The sequence below is a fragment of the Cetorhinus maximus genome, chromosome 8 (genome assembly GCF_964194155.1).
Source record: "Cetorhinus maximus chromosome 8, sCetMax3.hap1.1, whole genome shotgun sequence".
Lineage (NCBI taxonomy): Eukaryota > Metazoa > Chordata > Chondrichthyes > Lamniformes > Cetorhinidae > Cetorhinus > Cetorhinus maximus.
Window position 1 is genome coordinate 126923435 of NC_135886.1, and position 27501 is coordinate 126950935.

At 48.6% G+C, this 27501-nt stretch overlaps 1 protein-coding gene across 1 annotated transcript in view; it reads right to left on the reverse strand.

Annotated features, from left to right (window-relative positions):
- The window catches only part of nalf2 (NALCN channel auxiliary factor 2), a 394010-nt gene that overhangs the window by 29370 nt on the left and 337139 nt on the right, over positions 1–27501 (reverse strand). Inside the window, exon 2 of the mRNA XM_078546275.1 lies at positions 9320–9491. Coding sequence (XP_078402401.1) covers positions 9320–9491 — 172 coding nt within the window. The remainder of the gene's footprint in view (positions 1–9319; positions 9492–27501) is intronic.

The following is a 27501-nucleotide window of genomic DNA, read 5'->3' on the forward strand; positions in this document are numbered from 1 at the left end:
ACTGTTAAGTGCCCAGTTGGAAGATGAGGTCGACCACTTTGCAGAACACCTCTGTTCAGCACTGTGGGTGAACCTACACCACATGGACTGCAGCAGTTCAAGAAGGCAGCTCACCACCACCTTCTCAAGGGCAATTAGGAATGGGCAATAAATGCTGGCCTAGCCAGCGACATGCACATCCTGTGAAAGGGTTAAAAAAAAGTACTTTGGGGAGGGAATCCTCAGTTGCGGTAAAAGGAAGACGTATCAGAAGCGCTTGTACCCTCAAGCTTTTGTGTTGGGCTTCATTGGAACACTGTCGCAGGTCTGCTACACCCAGTCTGCATTGGATCTCCCCAGTTTAGAGGAGACCATGTTCTGAACAGTGAATACAGCGTGCTAAATTGAAAGAAGCGTAAGTAAATCGCTGTTTCACCAGGGAAGAGTGCTTGGGGCCTTGGATGGTGAGAAGAGAGGAGGTAAAAGGGCAGGTGTTGCATCTCCTGCACTTGCATGGAATGATGCCATAGGAAAGGGAGCATATGCTGGGGTTGCTGAGGAGTGGATCACAGAGCCATGAGAGAAATGTCCGCTTGGAATGCTGAACGGGAAGGGAAGGGAAACATATGTTTGGTGGTGGCATCATGCTGGAGATGGCGGAAATGGCAGAGGGTGATTCTTTTAAAGCAGAGGCTGGTGGGGTGGAGGTTGAGGACAAGGGGAACCCTGTCATGGTTGGGGGAGGAAAAGGGAGGAGTGAATGCAGAAGTTTGTGAAATATAACGGACATGGTGGAGGGCCCTGTTTATGGGCTGATAAGTGGCATGTAACATTTGTGCTACACAAATGCCAGGCAATGACCATTGTCAACAAGAGAGAATCTGAGCATATCCCCTTGACAGACAACGCCATTGTCATCAATTAATTCCCCAGTATCAACATCCTGGGGTTATTAATGACCAGAAAGGCGCAAGTCAGGAATGTGTTGGAATATTTCCACTTGCCTGAATGATTGCAGCTCCAACAATACTCAAGACCAGGGCAAAACAGATCGCTCGATTGGTACTGCATCCACCCCTTAAAAATTCACTCCCTCCAATGCTGACACACAGTGGCAGCAGTGTGTACCATCTACAAGGTTCTTTCGACAGTACCTTCGAAACCTGTGACCTCTACCACCTAGAAAGACAAGGACAGCAGACACATGGGAACATCACTAGCTGCAAGTCCCCCTCCAAACCGCACACCATCCTGATTTGGAACTATATCGCCGTTCCTTCACTGTCGCTGGGTCAAAATCCTGGACCTCCCTTCCTAACAACACTGTGGGTGTTCCTACACCACATGGACTACAGCGGTTCAAGAAGGCAGCTCACCAACACCTTCTCAAGGGCAATTAATGATGGGCAACAAATGCTGGCCTAGCCAGTGACATGCACATCCTGTGAAACGGTTAAAAAAAAGCACTTTGGGGAGGGAATCCTCGGTTGAGGTAAAAGGAAGCGCTTGCATCGAAGGGTGCATCATCTGAACAGACGTAACAGAGATGGAGGAAGTGGGAGAATGGAATAGAGTCCTTACTGGAAGCGGCTGAGAGGAGGTGTAGTCAAGGTAGCAGTTGGAATCCGTGGGCTTGTAGTGAATATTGGTTGATAGCCTGTCCCCAGAAATGGAGACGGAGAAGTCAAGGAAGGGAAGAGTCAGAGATGGACCATGTGAAGGTGACAGAAGGGTTGAAATTGGAAACAAAGTCAATGAAATTTCCCCGTTCATGGTGTGAGCAGGAAGTGGCACCCATAGTCATCAATGTATAGGAAAAAGAGATGATGGAGGGGGCATGTGTAATGCAGAAATGTTCCATATTTTTCATTAAAAAACCAAGCATAGCTAGGACCTGCAGGTGTCCATAGCAATACCTTTTACGTGCAGCAAGTGAGTAGAGTTGAGAGAGAAGCTGTTCAATGTGAGAACAAGTTCAGCAAGCAGAGCAGAGTGCTAGTGGGATCACAGAGTTGTAGTACCTCATTCTTTAAGTGTCAAGATTCTGGCAGAACTTCATACTGAACACACGGGAGTAGTTAGCATGAAATACATAACCAGAAGTTTTGTGTACTGGCCTGGCCTAGATGATGATCTAGAATCATTGGTTAGCAAATATGCCTTTTGTCAAAATTGCAGAGTAAACCGCCAAAAACTCCTTCACAACGATGGTCATGGGTGAATCAAACATTTCAAAGAGTGTGGAAGGACTTTGTGAAAAGGAAAACAAAAGACTGCAACTGGAATTGTACCAAGCGAGGGAGGAAGACTTAAACAACGTGGTAGCTAATTAGGAAAAGGTAACTCATCAGGAATGTAAAGAGGCTGTTTATAAACTCGCTGAGATAATAAACCACAAAGACATAAATGCGGATCAAAAGAAAGCAAATTAAACAGAGGTCTGAAAAAAAGAAACAAGATCTTCTGAACTGAACTGAACCCAGGCAGATCAAACCTGACCCTACACCAACATTTGTGAGATTAGGAAGAATTTGCAAGTTGTTAGACTCGATTCTTAGATATAGTGTAAAGAAGAAAAATATTCAGTTGTTATTTTGCCAAGTGTGCATTTTTTTTCATTCATGAGGTGTGGGCATCGCTGGCTGGGCCAGCAATCATTGCCCATCCCTAGTTGCCCTTGAGGAGGTGGTGGTGAGCTGCCTTCTTGAACTGCTGCAGCGCATGTGGGGTAAGTACACCCACAGTGCTGTTAGGGAGGGAGTTCCAGAATTTTGACAGAGCATATTCTCAAATATTTGATTGCTTTTAAAGCTGTATAGTTAATGTAAGATTAAATCGTTTTATTTTTAAAAAAACTTTTTTTTAAAAGGGGGCAGCAGTATAGTATATTCATATGTTATGAGCATGCTCAGTGTGTGATGATGTAATTAAACATGTGATCTGACCATCTTGGTGTCTGTCTCTCTTACAGGTTCCTCCTAACATATAGCATACATCTACACCATTATAGCTTCGATTTTGTATCCTATGCTTGTCTCTATCAGTATTCTATAATAAAGTACAGCCTTACAAATTCTGCCCTAAGTGTAATATTTAGCTCTTTGTGGGTGTAGCATTCAATGCACTGATAGGTCTGGGTCTCTGTTCAGTTTTCAATCTTAAGCTGCAATGAGCAGGGGAGGGAGCAGTTCCATCTGTGTGTGTTCTCCTGCTTTCTCTCGGAGGAGAGATGGAGAAAGTAAGAGAAATAAAACAACTGCAGTAGATGCAAACCCCACAGAGAGGTGGGTTGCAAAGTAATAGTGAGAAGATAAAACAGAGAAAGGAATAGGATAGTGAAAAATATATATTCATGCTGCTTTCATGTTTCGCTAAAGGGAATGGTATTGGCTTATTTTCATAGCCCTGCTAATGACAGCCATGTTTTCAGTGCCTCTTCACATCACTATGAGATTGGGAAATGTTGGACTCCACACACACTGTTCAAACTGTGTATGGCACAGCTCACCAGCATCCCACTGTGATTTTTAATGATTGAAAACAGCTGACAAGATACTAAGTACTGCAAAAGCCAAAAGTAGCTGAAAGTGTTGAAACTTTGCAGCAACAGTGCCACTTTTTCAATACTAAACATCGCCTAATAAATTTTTTACAAGCCTATACTCCATGATACATCAGCAACCCAGATCAAAAATGCGGTACAAATAAAATATAAAAAATTCTCAACACATTTCCACTCCCCACTTGTGCGACTAAGTGTGACCCTAGAGATCACGGGTTCCGTTGCCATAACTACAATTTGGTGGGAGTTCCATCTGCTGACCAGTATCGGCCTTGATTGCATTTGAATTTCTGGGGTCAGAGCATAAAGTTTTCTGGACACCTGTGCCATTTGTGATGGAGCTGGGGTGTCCCATGGCAGCAGCCGGGGTGAACTTCAGCAGCACTATGTCACTATGTTGGGGTCAAACGACCATCTTAAAAGATATCTGTCTTCTTCAACGCAATCAGTCACTCTGCAGTCAGTGAAGCTACAGACCTCAGCCATTCATTCTTCTTAATTGCAAACAACGACCGGTTAGGAGACATTTAGAGAGCTTGCATTTATATAGTGCCTTGTCAATTCTCCCCAAACATATCAAAATACTCCAATGTAATTAATTGGTTTTTCAGGTCCAGTCAACAGTCGTCCAACAACTGGGAAACAGTCGCTGACGGCCATGACCTCTGCAGGCTGACTATTGGGAAGGGCAATGGAAGAGGTGAGCAGAAACAAGAAGCTCAGCTGGCCGAGAAGAGGGCCCAGGGAAAACAGAGGCCAGTGAACCATGCACCTTCTCAGCCCCACCGTCTTCCTCTGCAGCAAATGCAACAGAGACCGCGCCAGGGTGGGGCTCCTGAGCGTGCACAGCAGGTGCTGCTTAACATGGAGGTGATCACCAATCCATTTACCAGCTAAGCCATTTGGGAAGCTTTTTTTAAAAAATAAAATATTGCACAAGTTACCAGAGCGGAGAACAGAGACAAACTGGTGTGGGTCAGTCCTCTGTGGAGGGATACTAGGATAATATCTTACTGCCAAGCCCCTTTTCATGAATGCAGGATTCCTCTGTGGATGAATCTCAAGTGCCTGAGATCTTCCGGCTTTAAAGATTCGATTCTGTGATCCTGGGGAAAATGGTTTCATGAGCACTGAAGACACTTGCACAACTGCAATGGAGGGTTGACTGCTGGATTTACTACAGCAAGCTAAAGCTAATAACTTACGCGTGCTTGATGTGCACACTTGAACCTTACACAGGGAGTGAAATGAGGGATGATCCGCTGAAACCAGAGCTCTTAAAGAGTTGCTCGTCAAAACTAAAGCAGTAAAGGCACTAAAGTGGTCAAAGCAGTTTTCAAAGGTCTTATGAGGCAGGTATAGATCAAAGAGGGCAAAGGTTGCAATATGAAGGCATGAATGCCAATTGTGGGCATACAGCAGAGTGGACCTGCCTTTAGAATTAGATGCCCAGCGAAGGTGGTGAAGCATCCACACAAGAATCAGCAAAACAGCATCAGTTTCCAGTGGCTCCACACGGTTTGGAAATCCAATACCATTAACATGGCCATGAATCTGCAACTCTACCTGTCCATACTAGTACCAACCACAGTCTATGCCAACAACACATGGAAGAGAACAACAAAGGTACGTATGTTGAATGTCTTTCACCCCCATAAGACCCTGGGCATCACATGGAGAGACAGCATCACCAATGACGAGTGTGACAGAGGACTGGTCAGAGGCACCTGCAGGACAATGTGACGGATAGATGACTAATGGCAGGACACGTCCTTTGCCTTCCGGACACATGCTCCACCAGAGTGACAGTGGAGTGGGCCCCACCAGGTGGAAGGAGAAGATGGGGCTAGCTAAAGAAGACCTGGCAAAATACATTTAAGGAGGATCTTCAAGAGTGGGGGACACCATCTTGGCTGGAATGAAAGAGATTGTGATGGAGCAGGGCTGGTGGTGAAGTCTTACTGCCTATTGTCCCATATGGGACTGAAGGCACTAAGCCTTAATTAAGTCTAAGAAGGGGGCATTGCGTTGCTTGAGGTGTGGGCAAGGAGGCTTGACTGTTTGGCGCAACAGTGCACTCTGTCCAGCGAGTACTTGACAGAAGGTAACAGACAGACCGAGTACCTGGAAATAGATGCGGAAAACAGCACACATGCTCCCATTACAAATGGACCTACAGAGGAAAAAACAAACCAGGATAAATAAATGCTGAATAACACTAGGGGCAGCATTTTACCCCCATTGGTGGGGAAGTGCAGGAGCAGGTGACGGCAGGCGACCTTCCGATCGGCGCCCTCGGTCGAAGTGGGGGGGAGCGCAGCCATTTTACGTGTGGAGGCCAATTAAGGCCTGCCCAGTGTGATGTCCGCCAGGAAGCGCTATGTACTCCCTGTGTGGGCGGGGGAAGGGAGAGGGGGGGGTGGATTTCCTCAGCCAGGAATGTGCTCTTTTGCACGTGCAGGTGAAAGAGTGCACAGGTCTCCCTGAGGCAAAGTGCTGCCTCAGGGAGATCGGCTCTGATTTAAAACTTATAATAAACATGTTTGAATTTTTTCCCCGCCATGTCCCCTCATGTGACACTGTCACATGAGTTGGGACATGGCCATAACTTTTATTTAAACATTTAATGAAAATTTAAATACCCTCATGGAACCTCATCCCGCCCGTGGATGAGGTCTCATGCTTTTTCTGAAGCCCGCCTGGGCTCCCGGCCTGCCCGCCAACCCTAAGGCTAGACGGGCAGGTCCATCAATGAGGTTAATTCGTTTTTATTGGCTTTAACAGGCCGTTGACAGTTCGGCGGACGTGCAGCCGATTCAGCTGCACGCCCGCCGAACTGAAAATGCGTCGGCGAGCGGGCCCCACCCCTGTCCGCCGACTGGAAAAACCTGCCCTAGGTACTTTTGCATTACTGAAACTCATGTGGAAAACGGGCACGATTGTACCAGCTCAGAAAAACACAGAAGAATTGCAGTGGAGAAGACCCGCTCTTTCAGCCCAGGGACCTGCAGAACCCTTGCTGTTGTTGGGGTCATTTGAATTTTTTTAAAAAATGCTTTTTTTTCCTGCATGCAATGTGTTTAGAGAAATTTTAATCGGTTATGCATGGCTCCATAATACAAAGCTGCCCATTAATCACCATTAATTCCACACAAGGGCAACATCTACAATGCTTCCTGTCAGTCTGTCTGAGAGTGACATTTACGGACACATTTGGCCATCCCTCTGCAACTTAGCTAAGACTGCCTCAGATGTTTTTTTTTGGAGGAGTGGTGTGGAATGATTAATTCTTTCAACGTGTATTAATGGTAGCAGTTAGGTGCAGAAAGCAGCAAAGTCTTCAACCTACCTCACCTAAACCTCTGTGCATGTACGAAACTGATTGTGTTCTGTGTATTTGTGGCTTAGTTGGGTGCATGTGCTGGCGCCATGAAATGCGCACGTGCGGTCACTGTGTCCTGTGTGTGTGTGTGTGTGTGTGGGGACTCTCTTCCCAGGAGTGACAATGGGGTGATTGTTGTCCATAGTCAGTGAGCCTGAGGCCAGCTGCAGCCCATGTCTACAGCAGCCCCAGGGGCCCCAGCTAGTTCATGAGTCCACAGTCATAGCCTGCAGCTCAGAGTCCTTGCTGCAATTAAAACCCAAGATTAACAAAGATGGAAAATTTTAATAGTAATATAAATAAGGTGACCAGCAGATTTTCAAAAGTCAAAACTGGAACACGTTGAAAAGCCTTGGGAAGGTGGGATTCAGTGATGATTGACATGCTGGATGACCAATGGCAGGTGTCTGGGGGAGGGGCAGTTGTCATGTGATGACATCTCCCAGAATATGTCCAGCCAGAGTTGGCAAACCCATTAAGATAACCAATTATTGAAGACAGTAGTTACGAATCAAAGGGCTTTTGTTTCAATGACATTTCTACCAGATTTTCTTAGAAAAAGGCTTTGTTGGCCAGAAGATCCCAGAATCCTCTATTCTGCTCCGTCTCAACTGTGCAATGCACAATGGTAAGATCAATCTCTATTTAAAAGTCTTGCTTATTTTCATTTGCACACTGGGTTCTAACAATAGATGTTTTCAGGCAGAAACTGGAATTTTAAGCTAGCAAATGTACCTCAAGTTTGGAGATTTTGTTAGCACCCAGAGCACACAAGCAGGAAAGCAGGCAATCTTTCAATGAGAAGTTTGGTTGAACTTGCCTGCCAACTTCCTCAGCACTGATTGGTGATTTACCGCTGAGCGTCGTCCGACTACCTTATCAAGTGCAGCCTGTGGTTGGCAGACATTGCTGTCAATCTTCTGTCATCATCCAGAGGCTGATACCCTCCCAGCTTCGGATGCCAGTGAGAAGGACTTCAGTGCAAATGGGAGCCTCCCAGTTCAGGTGCTTAACAGTGGGTGGCATTCCGATTCCCAGGGTGCAGCGCAGTGCTAGAGGGGGATTCCTATGGGTTTGTTGACAGTAAGTGGAACACGAGGGGGTGGGGGTGGGGGGGGGTTTAAAGAGGAGGGGACTCAGGGGAGCTGAAAACCGGGACATTTGAGCAATTTGGAGAAAATTGTTGGGACGTGGGACGTTTAGTGAAAAAAAGAGACTGTCCCAGCAAAACCGGGACACCTGGTCACCCCAAATATTTATCCCGCTTCATTTTAAATTGTTTGATGGCCCCACTCAATCTAGGTTTATTTCACCAGATCCTAAGGGCCAGGCATAATGAAATGATTCTGAACCAAAGCAGATCAGGAGGTCCCTGTTTAAATCCTTGACCCTATCTAATTTTAACGGGGGGGGGTGGGCAGGAACTGAATATAGGGAACAGAATCAATGCACTGATGCCTGCTAGAAAGCACATGTGAGCTAGCACAGAAAATGCTGGAAAATACTCAGCAGGTCAAGGCAGCAGAGAGAGGAACTTTATGTTAATCATGTTTTCTTCAAAGCCATAGCTCAGTCGGTAGCACTCTTGCTGCTAAGTTATAAGGTTAAGGGTTCAAGTCCCGCTCTGGGGCTTGAGTGCAAAAATCAATGCTGGTGCAGTACTGAGGGACTGCTGTGCTGTTGGAGGTGTCTTTCAGATGAAACGTTTAACTGGGGCCCATCTGCATACTTGGGTGGATACAGAAGATCCCATGGCACTATTTTGAAGAAGTGCAGTTAGTTATCCCCAGTGTCCTGGCCAATGTTTATCCCTCAATCAACATCACAAAAACAGATTATCAGGTAATTTTCACATTGCTGTTTGTGGGAGTTTGCTGTGAGTTATTGGCTGCTGTGTTTCTACATCACAACAGTGAATACACTTCGCTGGCTGTGAAGTGCTTTGAAGTGGTTGCGAAAGGCACTACATAAATGCAAGTCTTTCTTCATCCTCCTCACAGTTGCTGCCTGACCTGCTGAGTATTTCCATTAAAAAATATAAAAACAAAAAGCTACTGCGGATGCTGGAAATCCAAAACAAAAACAGAATTACCTGGAAAAACTCAGCAGGTCTGGCAGCATCGGTGGAGAAGAAAAGTATTTCCATTGTTGCCTGTGTTTATTTCACATTTCCAGCATCCACAGTATAATGCTCTTTTTAGTGCCTTTGAGTGTTGTGTGAGGAACAGGATCAGGTTCAACTATGACTGAATCACATTCTGTCATTCACTGTCTAGGCGCAGAAAGAGATTGAAGATGGTGGGAGAAGAAACTTGGAAGATGTTTTTGAGAATTTCGCAAACATAGAGCTTGAGTCACAATTGTCTTAACCACATAGAACAGTATTGGATCTGTACCTGTGCAGATGAAGCTTGGCAACCCGCCATAGATTAGGTCTTCGTTGTCTGGTAGAATAAACGGACATCGAGCCTGGACTTCCAGGCAGTATTGCTTACAAGGAATCCTGCGAGGACACAGAAGCTGTGTGGCTTTGAAATACTCCGAGCACAGCCATGCTTTGTAGGCTGCCTAAAAAAACAAGGGAGGGGAGATTTGGGTTGGGGGTTAGAGGTTAGAGAAAAAAAAAACACATTTAACAGGAGTCTACAAATATCCTGGCATCTGGACAGTTTAATGCAATTCATTTAAAAGTATTTACGTTGAACTATTAAGCTATCAGTAAGTCAAGCATGGCGTTCCACTATGCCCTCTATTTCCCCTTATTTTCCAAAACCGGATCCAATTTCCCCACCTGGCATTACATCCAAGACCAGTAAAGTATGCCAGTTCCTCAAACACAGTTATGACTTGACAGAATCACTTGATCTATGCTTACATTTCAGTGGTTTCCAAAAATAAATTTCCAAGTGTTTTTGATAATCATAACCAGCAAGAGAAATTGATTGACTTTGGATCTCAAACCTGAAACTCAGTGTGATAAATGAAGTTTCTTTTTTTTGTGTTGATAGAGAACATTCCTCTTTTGGAAGCATTTTATTCCCCTGTCTTAGATTATCTGAGCTCTGGAGTAGAGGCAGAAGAATGCCCTTCTCCCAGAACTCCACCAATGCGGCTCTGAAATTGGGGAGAGGGAAAGTGACCCATGCTTGCTCTTACTTTGCAGTTTCCTTCCCTTTCTCTCTCCTTCCCTGTGGAGATGTGTATCACTTTACAGCCTCATTGTTTCACCACAGTTCCCAGTGACTGGACCTTATCCACCGCAATCCAGATATTATGGAAGACAATTTTCAACTCCAATGTAAATCTGGTGGGCAGCAGGCAGGAAGCCCACTAGCCCCACCAGTCGACACCGATGGGAGGTCTGAACCATTTTCATGCTCCTCTTGGCCCTATGTGCATCCTATAGAAAACTTACCTTTGCTGTTTCTAGAGCAGCTTCTGTGATCCCTTTAAGAACTGCTGGTTAGATTGCTCTACATCCAGCGCCAATGTGTAGGGCGGGCATGGTCTGCCCATGGTGTGTGATAATTGTGTTGAAGTCCCGCAGCCAGATTAGGACCCGATTTAAATATACGAACAAGGCTGTTTTAGGCAGAAGTGCTAATCATCCAGTTTGAGACCACTTAAAATTCAAATTAGGCAATTGGCGGTCGGAGGATTTTTATTGTCTGCCTATCGCCTCATCTTTCAGTGTGATTGGGCAGCCGGCAAATAAAATTACCCCCTGTATATTTGATGAGACTATCTTTTGCAGGGATTATGGGTGGAATCAGATTGGCCATGATCTCTGGTCAGATTGAACGGCAGAGCAGAATCGATGGGCCAAAGGGCCTACTTCTGCTCCTATATCTTATGGTCCCACATTTGCATGAACTGCTGTCGTGGGTGGGAGAAAAGACTTTTTACTCGCAATGGTGGCTTTTCACGCTTTTTGCGTCCCAATCCCACCGCATTAATCACGCATTCCCGGGAAACACGCCGTGTCACTGGTGGGGCAGTTCTCATTCGCCCGCCCCACTGTTACATCAGGCCTTCAGGAAACTGGGTGCCATGTTTCAAGGCTGCCCCTGCACAGAGCTAGTGCTCTTCAAAGGATAGGAAGCTGCTGAGAACTGATGGCTGCCAAAGGGAGGAAGCATACTGCCCCCTGATATAGCGATCCCTCCCTCGAGCGCCTACTGGATGCAGCGGAGTTCCGCCGCGATGTCCTCTAGCCCCACTCTGGGCAAAGGCCATCAAGCAAGGTCACCAATCCAGCATGGGAGGCGGTGGCAGTGGTGGTCAGCGTCAATGCCCTGCAGAAGAGGACAGCCACCTAGTGCAGGAAGAGGATGAATGATCGCCTTCAATCTGTCAGGGTAAGTCATCCTTCCCATTACTCTCAACTCACACACTCACAAACCCATCACACATCCACAGGGATCTCACACCTCAAGGGGCAGCGCCATTAACTTTCACATACACCGTCGCATCTCCATCAGGCTCATATCCTCTCGAGCTTAAGCCCTCATCCTGTCCATGGCTCCGCTCACCACACAAACATTCCATGCAGTACCATGTGTCCTGCTCACACTCTCTCCATCTATTTTCATGCAGGAGAAGCTGGTTCACAGCTGCAGGGAGAGGTCCCAGATGGGGGGTGGAGTGGCCCACATTAGGCTCCTCACTCGCTTTGAGGTGCATGCCATTGTGCTGAATGGTGAAAATGTGGACCATGCCTGCAGTGATGGTGAGGTTGACAGTGAACACCTATCTGAGGACCCTGCACCACATCATCCCTCTTTCAACATCATCCCTCTCTCATAGCAACTGTGAATGCTCTCTCTCCTCTTTTGACTCTGCTGCCTGCACTAATTATCTCTACTTTGGTTCACAGGGAGCTCTGCCAAGTGACTGACACCCTCAGCCAGCCAGTCCCTCAGCTCCCTCCAGGTCCTCACCTCCATCCAAGAGGACATCTCCTCCATTGAAGAGCTGGAAATAAGCAGCCTGGAAGACCCATCACAGTGCTTACCCACACCCTCCATCAGTGCAGAGACACACACCTCGGTGGGACCTAGATCTAGAGCAGGCTCGGGTTCACAATCTGGTGGTCACTGCATGGGCATGTGTCTGCAGCAGGAGGAGGCAGGTTCAGCTGAGCTCCCCAGCGCTCAGAGGGCTGCTGAGGAAGAGGCATCTGTGAGGTCCAAGTCAGATGAAGAGCCTCTGGATTCGGCCTTCCAACTCACTCTGGAGAGTCAGCAGAAAGCGGGGGAACATCACGCAGAGCTATTGAAAGCCCTCAACAGAGTGGCATGCAAGTCGGAGGAGTGCATCTGCCTGCTCTCTGATGAAGTGTGCCCATATGTGCGCATATGAAGGTCTCCATGGGAAGGACGGTGGACACCATGGAAACCCAGGTCTAGCAGAACCCGGGGATGTGTGTAGACCTGTACTCCATCGAGGTAGCCATGGGTGAGTTCCTGCAATGGCAACGCGAGAGGGAAACATGTCACCTCGACATCCCTCCAGGTGCTTCCCTCCCCTCAAGGAGTCAAGCCAGGGCCCTTGGGCACCCAAAGGGAGGAGAAGTGGCAGCTGGACACTCCTGGGTAATCCATTTAGAGATCCCAGAGGCTGCCTGCTCTCTCTGACCCCCTCAACCTCTGTCACCACAGAGGAAACAGCTGGCCCACAAAAGGACAGCCAAAGCAAGCTGGGGCCCCTAAGGACTCGGCTCTCTAGAGGACCCATGGCAAAGTCATCAGGGTCAACAGGGTCAACCATTGTACAGGCTGTCTCCTCCCCTGTGCAGATGTCAGGGCAGCACCTAGAAGAAGTGGTAGACCCAGAAAAGTTAAGAATTTCTGATCACAACTGGTTGCACGGGTGAACACAATTTGTCACTTTATAATCTGAAAATATATTCACTTTCACTGAATAATGTGTAATGGCGTCTTTCAGCTTCACTGACAGGCTTTGTGAGTCCTCCCACTGCATCCTCCCACCCCCACACCGCCACCACTAGCAGTTCAGCTGCACGCAGCCAGCCCATGAGTGATCCTGGAAGGAGAAGTGTGTGTGGGCAGGGCCTTTCAGAGCCTCGTGTAAGCATTCTCCCACACACGCGGATCCTTTCTCTATCACACTCATCTCACTGTCCCGAGCATTTTCAATGCTTGCCTGCTGGGGTTCGCTTTCAGTTGTCCATCTGAGCTGACCTGCATCTCTGTCTACCCAATGATCACACTCCCATGCAGCACCTGTTCCCTCCCAACACGAGGCTCCTTTCACTTTCGATTTTGCAAGATAGTACTGATGAAGTTTGTCTTTAGCTCCCCCGTCTTTCCCCCACCCGATCACCCATGTTCTTTCCCCATCACTGTTAACCCCCCAGCATCACCTTCCACCTCCCCTCTGTCACCTGCGAGCCAGAACTCTATCCTTTCCAGCATGTCCAGGTGAACGTGTCCCTTCCCTACTTTCCTAAGAATCCCGCCCCCAACCACATTGACCTCCTCGACCTCCTCCTCCCCACCTCCAGGGTCCGTGTCTGCCTCCGAGTCCCCATCAACCATCCTCGCTGACCCTTCTATCACTACCATTGCACCCTCACCCTTCCAAGCTACGGGCTCATTCTGCCCTCTCTCATTCTCACCATTCCCTCCTACCATGCTCACCCTCATTTCGGTCCCGATGAGGCAGTCACCGACCCCATAGGCTCCACCCTTGCATATTCACCTAGACATTCCCCCGCTATTCCTCCTCCACACTTACTCCTTCCTCACCCTGGACTCCTTCCTCCCCTGGACTTCTTCCTCCCCCCTGGACTCCTTCCTCCCCCTGGACTCCTACCTCCCCCTGGACTCCTGCCCTCCTCCGAACTCCTCCCTCCACATGAGGTCCTTCCCCCTCCAAACCTCTTCCCCAAACTGAACCCCTTCCCCTCCTGAACCCCTTCCCTCCTCCCTTACGCCTTCCTGCCCCCTTATACCTACCTCCCCAGTGGCCACATTCTCCTCTGTTACACCCTCTTCCCCTGTACTTCCACCCCCCTCCCAAACTCACCACCCCAACAACATCGATTCCCTCCTCCCAACCCCATTCCCCCCACCAACATCCCCCTCCAAACCGGTACACCTTCCTCTCCCAGTCAAACCTAGACCTTCCTCTCCACCCCCTCGACAATCAACAATAGAAGATCATGGCCAAGACACTGATGTCCCGAAGCAGACCCTCAATGCTGACCTTCCACCTTCTGTAAGCTGCTTCGCGGCAGAGCCACGTCCATCAGAACCCACCCAGCATGTGATGCGTGTGTTCCTCCAGGTTCCAGTTGCTGTAGGGGCTCTACCACCTTCTGCTACCCGGATGTCAGCCATGTGAGCAAGGCCCTGACGGTAAGACCTGACTTCTGCACGTCACACGTGTCAAGATGCGTTCTGCACCGGAGTGTTTTCCCGCCGATGTGGGTGGTAAATTTGATGTCGGGGGATGATTCCAGTGAGCATGGTTTATGATCTGATGCAGATGTATTAAAATGAAGCTCCCGGTATCCGGCGGCCCACCATTTACGGCTGGAGCGGACCATCGCAAACTGGTTTCACAATGTCCGCCCCATGTGACTTTGAATGAGTATTCCCATTATAGTAGAAAGTACACTGTACACATCCTGCTTTGGCTATTGCTTTGCCAGATGGAATTTGAAGATACAGATCTAAACTTTTACAGCATTTATGTAAGAGCATGGAAAAGTATAAAACCAAAATTAAGAACAGATAAATATCGCATGCAAATCAGAACTTTCCTTCACAGAAATTATAAGGTATCTATTTGTTCCCTCCAAAACCTTTACCAGGAGAGTCTTGAGAATTTTGTAAGTTCAACTCACAACAGTTCGCTAAACACTCAATCATCAGTTCCGACATCCTTCCATATATGAAAGATGATGGACATGCAGCAACCAAATCCACTTCAGATGGGGTGTCTTCAAGTGGTGCACCTTTGCTGATGGCTGAAGAGGCCAATCCTTGAGATAGGTTCTGCCTCGAGGGCCGCACATGAACCTACCGAGTGTCGTTGTGGGTTCTAATTTTCGGTGTTACCGTCTGTTGCGAAGCCGCTGTAACCACTGGTCATCGTGGTAGCGCATGCCGGCCCACAGGAGGTGTCGCTATTTTGCTATGTTGCCAGCTAGTGACACCCAGGTTCCTTAATCAATGTCTAGGGCCTTCATGTTACATTTTCAAGCATCCTTGAAGCAGAGCCTTGGGCGCCCCTCTGGTCATCTGGTTCTGGCTGCCTCTTCCATCCTGTCCACGTACCCAAGCCAACGAAGCCGCCTACTGGATAAATGTTAACCAACTTGGGAGCTCTGCCTTTGAAAGGACTGTCGCATTTATGGTTTTGATCCTGCCAGGATATACCTATAATGTGCCACAGACAGCAAAGATGGACATTGTGGAGATTCTTTTCTTGATAGCTATGTGTCCATGGGCAGAATGTTACGACAGCGGGATTTTACGTTCCCGCTGTCGTCAATGGCATTTATAACGGCCCACCGCATTTTACAGCCCTGTCCCCGCTAAACCGGGGCCGCAAAATTCTGCCCCATGTTTCACAGCCACTCAGCAAGAAGCTGAGAACAGAGGAGGTCTTGTAAACCTGTAAGGCTCAGCTTGATGTTATTCATGTGTCAAGGTGGTAGATCCTTTCCCAATGCACAGATCAAGTCCTACATCAAGGGACACCCGCTTCCAGCAGGTGTTATTTAGTGTGATCAGGGGCAGAGATGCAACATCTTATGCTTATAGTCAATCATCAGTTGCTTCCTGACTTCATGGAAGCTGACTCACCCCTGGATTCAGCCCAGTTTCCTAGCAGATTTTTCCATAAACAGTAAATGGTCTCCACTTTCATAGAATCACAGAATGTTTGCAACCCAGAAGGAGGCCATGCAGCCCATCGTGTTGTGTCTGTGCTGACTCTCTGCAAGAGCAACTCACATGGCCTTGCTCCCCTGCCTTCTCCCTGTAGCCATGAAACTTGTTTCTCTTCAGATAATTATCCAATTCCCTTTTGAAAGCCTTGATTGAGTCTGCCTCCACCACACTCTTGGACAGTGCATTCCAGGTCCTCACCACTCGCAATGAGAAAAGGCTTTTCCTCATGTCACCGTTCCTTCTTTTGCCAATCACCTCAAATCGGTGTCCTCTGGTCCTTGACCTTTCTGCAAAGGGAACAATCTCTCTCCATCTGTTTTGTCCCGATCCCTCATGATTTTGAACACCTCTATCAAATCTCCTCTTAATTCTCCCTTCTCTAAGGAGAACACCCCTCACTGCTCCACGTAACTGAAATTCCTCATCCCTGGGACTATTCTCATGAATCTTTTCTATACCCTCTCTACTGCCTTCACATCCTTCTAAAATCGCATTTCTTAAGATGCCTGCAGTTATCAAATTATATGCAATATACCACAAAAACAGTAATGTATATCAATGAATTGTTTGTCAGGAAGCAACTAGGTAAAAGAGCTGGCATATAGTTGTGATTGCAACTGGTCTAAATGTTTACATAGCTCTAGCCAACAACTAAACATGTGCAGATGCATTTTCCATGCTAATCATAATTTTGCACTTTAAATCATTAATCTGTTTCAATTCGAAGGACAAAGTACAGTCCTCTGGTTCTCTAGGCTGAGGTGGATGCTGTTAATCATTTTGGAGTTTACAAAGGTAGGCACCACTTCATCTTTATTGTTAAAATTTATGAACAGTGGAAAATATTCCCCACACAGTTTAGAAAATTATGCCACACTTATCAATACCCATTTAATCGGTTAGCATTGTTATGGCCTAACTACCGTGTATCTTAAAGATTCTGGGGTGGCTAGATTCACCAGAGATGGAGTGGTTCATTGCTCTCTGCAGCCACAACTAAGTTCCACAAAAAGAGGCCACAATTATTATCTTAGAGTCCAAGATAAATGGTTGATTCTGAAAGAAGGAGAGGAGAAAGATGACCTAAGGCTCGGTAATGTTCATTTGAAAATTTTCTTTGACATGAGCAGCAGAAATGCTGGTAAGATAATCCGTTCTGATAAGTGCATTCAACATGACCCCTTCCATCTGTCCATCTGACATTTGCTGAAGGGCCTTTGATAAGATTCTTCTATCCTTGGTAGAAAAAAGTATTTAATGCAATATTAGTGGATTTACCAAATCTGTTATAAAAAGCCTGTAGATGATAGGCAACCAGCTTAAGTGATATCCCATTGAATAGACCGTGATTTTGAGGTTTGGATGTAAGAGATTATTCTGGAGATAACTTGCAGGCTTCACAAATCTGGAGAGAAACTGAAGGTTAAAGGAAACTCGGAAAGCTAGTGCATTAACTTGTTTCTTTCACTATCCCTATTCATGGAAAAGAGGAAGCTCAGATGGTTGCCACATTCTAGTTTGTGTTCCAGAGTTTTGAACATTTAGCCTTGATGACATTTTATTTTAATGTAGGTGCTTTATTTTGTGGCGAGAGTCGTCCTTGCTAAACAGGTTGAAAACAGGTCAAGGCCCCTGTGCAGTCAACCTTCTCTGCTGCGGACTCAGTACAAACCCCTAATGCACTTGTGCAGAGATACAAACAGTGCTGCACTTTACCGGTGAGTGTCCCCTCTGCAGACTAAGTGGCGGACTAATCAACTTAAGCTCAGCAAATGAGGAGGCTAATGCTTGGCTTCGTGGATTTGCATTCACTCAATAAATATATATTAAGGCCCAGTGAGATTTGTCTGATGGAATGGAATCAATTCTGGGGGCTGAGGTGCAGAGCCAACGGCTTATGCTGGGGAATATTTTGCACAGCTGGAAAGAAAAAAAAAAGGACTTGCATTTATATAGCACCTTCCATGACCTAAGGATATCCTAAAGTGCTTAACAACCAATTGAGTACTTTTGGCATGTAGTCACCTTTGTAATATAGGAAGGAGGTGTCAGCTGTGGCTCAGTTCATAGCACCCTCGCCTTTGAATCAGAGGGTTGTGGGTTCATGTCCCACTCCCGGAAAACCAAGAACTGTGATTGTACTCGAAAGAGTTGCAATCTGTGACTGTTGATAACTCGAAAGAGTTTGTAATATAGGAAACATAGCAGATAATTGTGCATATTAAAGTCCCACAAACAGCAATGAGATAATGATCAGAAAACGTGTTTAGCGAGTTTGGAAATTAAAAGGTAGTTTATTAGAGAGAGTTTTCAAACTAGGGAGAGGCTGGGAGGGTCCTTGGAAAATATTAGGCTAGTTTAATGACTCTGTATGCAAAGGGAAGCGGACATATCTAGTCCTCTGAAATTAGTCCGCTCCACTAAATTAAAAAAACATTTCATTTGAGTTATGTTGATTTGTATCATTTTCAACCGTTAAATGTCTTCAATGCTGTTTCATTTACATTGCTCAGGAAATGCATCAATGCTTACTGCAAAACTAATCTATAGTAATAAATGCTGGCCTAGCCAGTGACGCCCACATCCCATCAGTGAATGTTAAAAAAAATTCTCTTGAAATTTGAGTTCTCCAGTATTTCCTGTATTTCATCTCTCTTGTACTGTCACAGCCACTGTATGTAAGATCATGAACCCCCATAATATCGTTCACCCATCATGAGAACTGTCAAAATGACAAGTAGGCACTCTCATTAGCAAACTAAAGCACAAATGTGAGAAATGTATTGGTGAAAATAGTTGCTTCCTGTGGGGCCTGCCCTTTCTTTCCACAGTGCCTCTTCTTGGTGACAATATGTTGATCATTTTCCCAGGTGCTACCCTAGTGGGAGAAGGAAGTGGGGTGCTAGCTGTTGGCTTTCCCTTAGGATTTTCTGGGATGCGTAGGGCTAGTTACATTCTTAAACAGGATTGGGAAGATGTCTCGAAAACTGTGGCACTTGTGCTGTGTTGATGGCTGCTTAATCCGGCTTTTCTTCTGGCTCTGCATTTGTCCTTCGGATTGGTAGCTGCAAGACATGGATGGTAACTCATCCTGAGAGACACCTCCTTTTATCCATGCCTCATGTTGCCAAGCATTCCTCCTGCATTTGTAGGTATCTGTGAGCTAGGTGACAGACCACAGAGTTGCTGCGAGTTATGGAAGCCCTGTGTCAGTGTCCCATGCAGAATATCCCTCAAAATTAATTAAGGACCTATTCACTGAGATCTTAGCATCAGTTAAGTTGCCCTTAAAGCTCAACAGTTGTGCTTAGAAAATGTGTTAGGTGAACACCTGCTCCAGGATGATCTGCTGCTCTGACATGCAGTCAAGTATATGTGTACGTATACAGGCAATGGTACGTATACATGCTAGCCGTCATGCCATCTCAAAGGGCTCAATAAGTTAATATTCAGCAGGCAACCTCTTTTTGTAGCCAGGTCCTGGATGGTATCAGCAGCTGAAGGCAGATTGGAGCTGGTGACCAGTTCTAGTCTCTGCTCCTTTTCATCCAGCATTCCTATTTTAACTCTTCCACTGCAGTGGCTACTCCTGGTTACAGGTGGAGTGAATGATCCAACACGGTGTGAAGTGGATGAACCCTCTACTCCTGCCCCTGTGACTTCTCAGACAGCCCTATGGAAGCACAAAGAGGAAAAGCACATCTTGGAACCTGCAAATCCCACCTTGGAACACATTAGCCCTCGGGTTGACGTTGTGGCGGTGGTTACGTTGTCTATTGGCAGGGACTACGGAAGAATGGGTTTTAGCCTCCAGATTCAGGTCTGTCACCTGCATGAATTTCTCCAATGGACTCCATTGGAGTGGTTGGCGCAATATAGCCATGGTGGGATTTTCTAGACTTATCAAGGGCTTGCGATCTGATGTTTTCAGCATCTTCCTTTCTTCCTGTGGCCGTTCTTTGCCAAAAATTTTAAATCAATTGATAAAATTCTGTAGGCTTCCTGAAGTCTGCCAGAGCTATGGGAATTGGCAATTAAAAGTTTCAAAACAAGAGTGCAAAAACATGCAGCATGTAGGTGGATATTAGGGGAATTTTAAAAAAATTCATTCACGGGATGTGGGCTTCGCTGGCTGGGCCAGCATTTATTGCCCACCCCTAATTGCCCTTGAGAAGGTGGTGGTGAGCTGCCTTCTTGAACCGCTGCAGTCCATGTGGTGTAGGTACACCCACGGTGCTGTTCGGAAGGGTGTTCCAGGATTTTGACCCAGCGACAGTGAAGGAACGGCGATATACTTACGAGTCAGGATGGTGAGTGACTTGGAGGGGAGCTTCATTGTATCATGGTGTAGTAATCTGATGTGTAATATACCTTTAAGAGAAATGTTGTAATGGGAGATCACGTGATCTTAATACCCAATAGCAGAGTAGTGCGGGTTACCTCTCTGTGTCTGTAGTCTTGAGCTAGTCACTGATGAGTAAAGACAGAGTTTTATACTGAGAGCTGGTGTGTAGCTGCTGAGTTTAGTTTGTAAATAAACAGCGTGTGTTATACTAACAACGATCTCCTGGGGGAGAATTTTCCCCATGTCGGGCGGGTCAAGTGGGAGCGGGAGCGGGCGTGGACCTGATTGTTGCCTGCGATTGGGTCCGTGCCATCATTTAACATGGGCGGGCCAATTAGGTCCCGCCCAGCGTAATGTGCAACTCCCAAGGATAGCGGGAGTGACCAGGTGGCGGCAGGAGTGCACTGACCACCGGGTCCAGTGGTGACCCAGCGGCCTGTTTAAATGATGTGCTGGCAGCCTTTGCAAGGCTGCTCACAATGGCAGGTAGAAGGGCTCACCAGAGGGCTTCTGGTGAGCAGGCCAGGCCGGAGGGTAGGGCAGCCGGGCAGGCCAGGCCGGAGGGTAGGGCAGTGGAGCAGGCCAGGCCGGAGGGTAGGGCAGTGGAGCAGGCCAGGCCGGAGGGTAGGGCAGTGGAGCAGGCCAGGCCGGAGGGTAGGGCAGTGGGGCAGGCCAGGCCGGAGGGTAGGGCAGTGGAGCAGGCCAGGCCGGAGGGTAGGGCAGTGGAGCAGGCCAGGCCGGAGGGTAGGGCAGTGGAGCAGGCCAGGCCGGAGGGTAGGGCAGCGGAGCAGGCCAGGCCGGAGGGTAGGGCAGTGGAGCAGGCCAGGCCGGAGGGTAGGCCATCGGGGCGGGCCAGGCCGGAGGGTTGGGCAGTGGGGCAGGCCAGGCCAGAGGGTAGGGCAGTGGGGCAGGCCAGGCTGGAGGGTAGGGCAGTGGGGCAGGCCAGGCCGGAGGGTAGGGCAGTGGGACAGGCCAGGCCGGAGGGTAGGGCAGTGGAGCAGGCCAGGCCGGAGGGTAGGGCAGTGGGGCAGTGTGCCCCTCATTTTTTGGATGAGTGCCTAGCTGCCCTCCTGGAGGAGGTGGCAGTGCGACGGGAGGTCCTGCTTTTGAGGGACGGGAGGCAGAGGCTCATCCACCTGACCAAACGCGTGAGGGAGGAGGTGGCAGAGACAGTGAGCTCCCATGATGTGGTGCGACGCATGTGGGTCCAGCGCCTCAAGAGATTGAACGACCTCCTGTGCTTGGGAAGGGTGAGTACCATGTTGGCAGAGGTCACTTATTGCAGCCGGCAGCCTTTCCCCCCAAGGCACCTCCCCGCCATCACCCCCCTCAACAACTCTGAGTGCGGTTCAGCATTGAATCCTTCATGGCATGTTTCCCTCACTAGGTGGGCCAGGAGAGATTGCCCATGCCTAGTTCAGCCTGAAAGGGTAGTGCTGAGATGGCTTCTGCACCCGCAGCATGTGTGACACTGACACCCAGGGTATAGATTTGGAGGCAAACTCAAGGATCTGCACCTAGGCATAGTGCTGGAACTGCAGAGCATGTCAAAGTCAGGGTGCTACCATGCTGGGAGGTGGTGGGGCACCAATCCATCTGCTGGCCTTTGTGTTCACATGCTTGTGCCTCCTTGCTTAGCAAGGTTAGACTGTGTGGTGCCAAATGCGATGGAGGCAGCACTTGGGCAAGGGGGGGATCAGCCCTGGCTTCTTTGTGTGAGTATGCGGTAGTTGTGGGGGGATGAAGCACTGGAGCCCTGCAATGTCCCACTCTGGTTGGGTTGGCAGGGATGCGATGGGACTCCAGGTACAGGCTGGACTAATCAATGCTCTTCTCTCCTTTTCAGGAGAAGACTGCGCACAATTCCGCTGAGTGGATGAGGACTGGTGGAGGCCAGGCCCAGTTGATAATCTTGACATCTTTTGAGCAGCAGGCCATGGATCTGGAGAAGCGCCATATGCCCAGGTCCACCGGTGGCGGTGAGGGTGGGGTGCCACGAGGTATGTTTGCCGAGCACAGAGGTCACCATGTGTGTCCCAGCAGCCATGGCTCTGCCAAATGTTCACTGATTGAAGTTTGCAACATGGGTTGGCCATTGATTATGGAAGGATGAGTGCATAATGATCTGGGGGACAGGGATGCACATTGACATTGTCTCCACTTTAACTAATCAAATGTCCTTTTTTTTTCTTTCAGCATCACCGGAGCAGGGCCGGGAGGAACAGGCAGAGGGACCATCTCTCACACTGAGGGTCCTGAACATTTCGACTCACCAGCGCTACACCATCTCTGCCAGGCAGGCACCAGCGCAGATACTAACACCTCGGTGGGAATTAGATCATCGGCTGGGGCACAGCGGTAAGGGCACTTCACTCTCGCTTGAGGTGTGTGCAGAGACGGAGAGTGCCCATGGCGCCGGCAGTCGGAGGACTGCAGGGGATCAGGCACATGCTCAGTCGGTAGCTGATGATGTGCCTCTGGAGTCGTCCATGAGGCAGCAAAAGCTGGAAGGGCAGCAGGGTATCCGGGAGGATCTGGCGGAGATACATGAGGCAATGCGTGGCATGGTGCCCGTGCTGGAGGAGTCCACGCGGAGCATCACCGATGCAATGAACCTCATGGCCAAGCGCCATGCTTCCTCTATGCATAGAGTGGCGACTCTAATGGAGAGGCTCCTCCAGGAGACCAATCAGGGCCTCCTGGGGTTACGCTCGGACCTGCAAGCCCTCACAATGGCATTGACCTCAGCTGGTCAGTGCCAGTGTGAGAGATGGTTTGGGCACCAAGTATCCCAGCTCAGTGCCCATCCATCTACGGTGAGCAGTGAGGTCCGAAACGACCTCACATCGGCGCAGCAGCTGCCTGTCGTCTCTGCGGGCACCTCTCAGGGCATTCCAGATGAGGGCAGCAGCTCCTCTGCCCCTCTGCCAGTGACCGTGGCATCCGATAAGGCTGGGGCGACGGGGGAGATGCCAGCTGTGGAACTGGCCGCTCCCTCCCAGGCAGAGCCATCAAATGCTCCATGGGCCAGAGGACGGCCGCCAAGGTCATCAAGGCCAACAGGACAGCACAGTGAGTAGGCTGCCTCAGATGCCAGTGCCAGCGATGGGGCAGCACCTAGACGTAGCACACATAAGCGTAAATTTAAGGCACCTTAGGTACACCATGGGTTTCTCACTGGTGATTTATGTTGCCCCACTATTAGTTCATGACCACTTGATGTGTTGTGCAACACCTTCGTATTTTTTTTTCTGAACTTCATTTTGTTACATCATTAAATTTTGATATGTGAGCATGGCCCAGGGTGATTCCTTACTTCTGCAGGTGGACGGGAGCCAATGATGAACGATTTGTTTGACATTGAGCTCTATTGACAAGGCCCTTAGTTAATGTTGCTATCCAGGCAGATTATGCACTCAGGTATCGAGTATGGAGCCTGCAGCCCTGGCGTGTGTTGGAGGTCCATCTGTGGTGGGCTAGCTGAAGCTTTGTTGGATTAAAGCCTCCCAGGTGTCCCTGCCTCCCTGGTGTATGCTCGGGTCAGCATCTATCTCCTCAGTGTTCTCCTGATTGTGCTCGTCCTCGGACTCACTGCTGGACTCACCGTGTGCAGTCGGAGCAACTGCATCTACATCTTCTTTGTCCACTGCGTCCCTGCTTTCCAGCACAAGATTGTGGAGAGCGCAGCATGCAACCACTATCAGCAACACATGATCTGGGGCTACTGGAGTGCGCCCCCTGAGCGGTCCAGGTATCGGAAGTGCATCTTGAGAGGACTGATGGTTCTCTCCACCACAGCCCTTGTGGAGGTGTGGCAACTATTGTACCGCTGCTCAGTTTCTGTTCTTGGATGATGGAGAGGTGTCATGAGCCACTTTTTGAGGGGATAACCCTTGTCACCCAGCAGCCATCCATCCAGCCGGGCTGGAGCACTGAAGAGCCTCGGCACCTGGGAGTGTCTGAGGATGTAGGTGTTGTGGGAGCTGCCTGGGTACCTTGCACAGACTTGTAGAATCTGCATCCTGTGATCACACACTATCTGCACGTTCATGGAGTGGAAGCCCTTCCTGTTGACGAAGGCACCGGGCTCACCTGCTGGTGCCTTGATAGCCACATGTGTGCAGTCTATTGCACCCTGGACACGGGGGAAGCCAGCAATGGCTGCAAAGCCTTTGGCTCACTGTGTCTGGCTGGCCTCATCCTGGTATTGGGTGAAGGTCAATGCACGCCTGAACAGAGCGTCTGTCACCTGCTTGACACAAGTGTGGACAGCTGATTGGGAGACTCGGCTAAGATCACCCACTGACCCCTGGAAAGAGCTGGAGGCATAGAAGTTGAGGGCAGCTGTGACCTTCAGCGCCACTGGCATGGGGTGCCCACTCACACAGTTAGTGCAGATCTCAGGGCCAATCATCTGACAGATGGAGGTGACTGTCTCCCTTGAGAGACGGAGCCTCCTTCGGCACCGCACCTCAGATATATTGAGGTACCTGCTTCACCGCCTGTAAACTCTGGCAGCAGGATAGTGGCGTCTTCTGCGGCCCCGTCCACCTTGGACTTCCTGTTGGCCCTGTGCCCCTTGTGCCTGCGCCTGTCCTCCCAAAGGTGGCTCCCTGGAGGTCGAATGTGGACTCCTGGCCACCTCCACTTCTGGCCCTACCTTCCTCATCAGAGGAGGTGCCTCCAGTGGAGAGCACAACTCCCATTCCCAGGCTAAGGGAAGGCTTCGTGAAACCTGCAGGCCCCAAAAATGATTTTTACTGTAGAGTCCTGACCTGAAGGCTGTTACTCCTGTCCAAGCAGCTGTGAAGAGCTCACACAGGCAAGTGTCAGTAACTTTCACAATTAAATATCTAACAGATGCCACTCACAACCCCACTCACCCCTCTTATCCCGCCCGTTAATGAGGTTTGTACAAATGTGTCCTACCCACCTGCCCATTGCACCCATGTGACCTCCTGTAGATCGCACGGGCCCCGAAAAATAGCAGACAATTGCTGCCTCAGGGGCCTTAACTACATGATTAATTAATGGCGGGCGCACATCGGAGAACATTGCGTGGCCACCCACCTAAATATCGCGATGGCGCGCAGTGACATCGGGACCCTCGCCTGATGTCACCGCGCGTCATTTTACGCGTCGGTGTGCGGGGCCCGCTCCTGCACGCTAACAGGAAAATTCTGGCCCTGATGTTCTCAGCCTCCTACCAACTTGGACATCCCGAAACAAGGGTGCAACCCGGATCCTTTAGCCCGAACAAACCTAAGGACATGGGATCGAACACATTGTGGCACGACCCAGCAGTAGGAGGTATACACAGAAGATGACAAAATGCAGGCGTTTAGGTTATATTCTGCTCACACTTGAAACAGCAAATGTAAGGAAGCAGCATACTATTTAAAAGCAAAAAACTGCGGATGCTGGAAATCCAAAACAAAAACAAAAATATCTGGAAAAACTCAGCAGGTCTGGCAGCATCTGCGGAGAGGAGCACAGTTAACATTTCGAGTCCGTATGACTCTTCACCAGAACTAAGTAAAGAATGTGCTAATTAAGGGTAGAAAGCAGGACAAGCAAGGTACAGATAGCCCTAGTGGGGGTGGGGTGGGGTGAAGGAATCGAAAAAGGCTAAAAGGTAGAGATAAAACAATGGATGGAAATACATTTAAAAATAATGGAAATAGGTGGGAAAAGAAAAATCTATATAAATTATTGGAAAAAAAGCGGGGGGGGGATTGGAAAGGGGGCGGGGATGGAGGAGAGAGTGCATAATCTAAAATTGTTGAACTCAATATTCAGTCCGGAAGGCTGTAAAGTGCCTAGTCGGAAGATGAGGTGCTGTTCCTCCAGTTTACGTTGAGCTTCACTGGAACATTGCAGGAAGCCAAGGACGGACATGTGGGCATGAGAGCAGGGTGGAGTGTTGAAATGGCCAGCGACAGGCACATTCTTTAGATAATATCACCACCTTCAACACCTCTTTGTTCTTTTGTCTGTGACATCTTTTGGTTATCTCCACCTATCACTGACCCTCTATCCAGCTCCATTTGTCCCACCCTCCCCTTAAACCAGCTTATATTTCACCTCTCTTCTATTTTTACTTAGTTCTGTTGAAGGGGTCATTCGGACTCGAAACGTTAACTGTGCTCCTCTCTGCAGATGCTGCCAGACCTGCTGAGTTTTTCCAGCATACTATTTAGTTGAGCGAAGGAAGGTTTGTGTTGCAGGCATGCCATTTCAGACACTGTAAAGTACAGCAATCAGTTACCGTGGCAAACCTCTCAAGGTGTTCAAGTCGTTTTTCACCTGCAGGGGTGGTCTCTTTATTGTGGAGTCTGCATTGACCTGCTTCGTGACCTTTGCTCTGACTCCAGCTTGTTGGGGAGAACGGCCCCACACCGAAACATAGCCTGCCTCCTTGCTGGCTTCTTCCTCAGCACGGCTTTAATGGTGTTAGGAGCACATTTACTCTGGCGCATTTCGCATCTCTGAAGCAAAGAGGGGATCTTCCCAGAAAAAGACCTTCGCAATGGGAGGATAGGGAGGGAAAGCTTGAAGCAGGAAGCAATGTTCCCTTTAAAATTTAGTTTTTCTGCATGGCCTGTTGTTTTTGCCCGTGGGCGATCCCTTTAATTTTTGTTTGTGCGGTTGGATGCCGGCATTATTTATCAAAGAAAAAAACCTAGGCCGTTTTCGGCTGCTGCACAGCCGTGTACCCATGCAGCTTAGCAGGAACATTGGCAGGGAGGCCCAAGGTTTCCTTCTAATATCTGGAGGCGTGCCTCCAGCTCTGTCTTCCACACAAGGAACTCTTCACCACCTTTTCTGGGCCTCCTCCAGCCATGCTCCTGCTTACTGCCAATTTTCAATGGCTTGGTTCGGCGTGATGCATGATTGCCTGGATTGGCAGTTAAAATTTCATTGGGTCTTAATTGTGTCATAGGACCCTGGCATTAAGCATTAATAAGGCCCTGTCTGCCTGCAGTGGGTAAAACTGAAAAGCTGGCAGTTAAAATAGTGGGAGGCAGAAGCCCGGCAGGAGCAGAGAACAAAGTACACGACCGCCATTTTAACCACTTGCCTGCTATATTCTCACGGGGTGGTTAAAATTAGACCTGAAGTGTAGAATTCTGTAGCATTAAAGACTGAAGGAAGGGTTAATGGAGGGGTTTGGAGGGGTTAAAATGTATAAAGTTTAAGACATCCAGGTTGGCAAAACCCCCCCCCCGTCTTCTTGGATTTCATCATAACAGGGAAGGGATAGAACTATCGATACAGAAATATATTCTCAGTGCAGCTAATGTGAAGC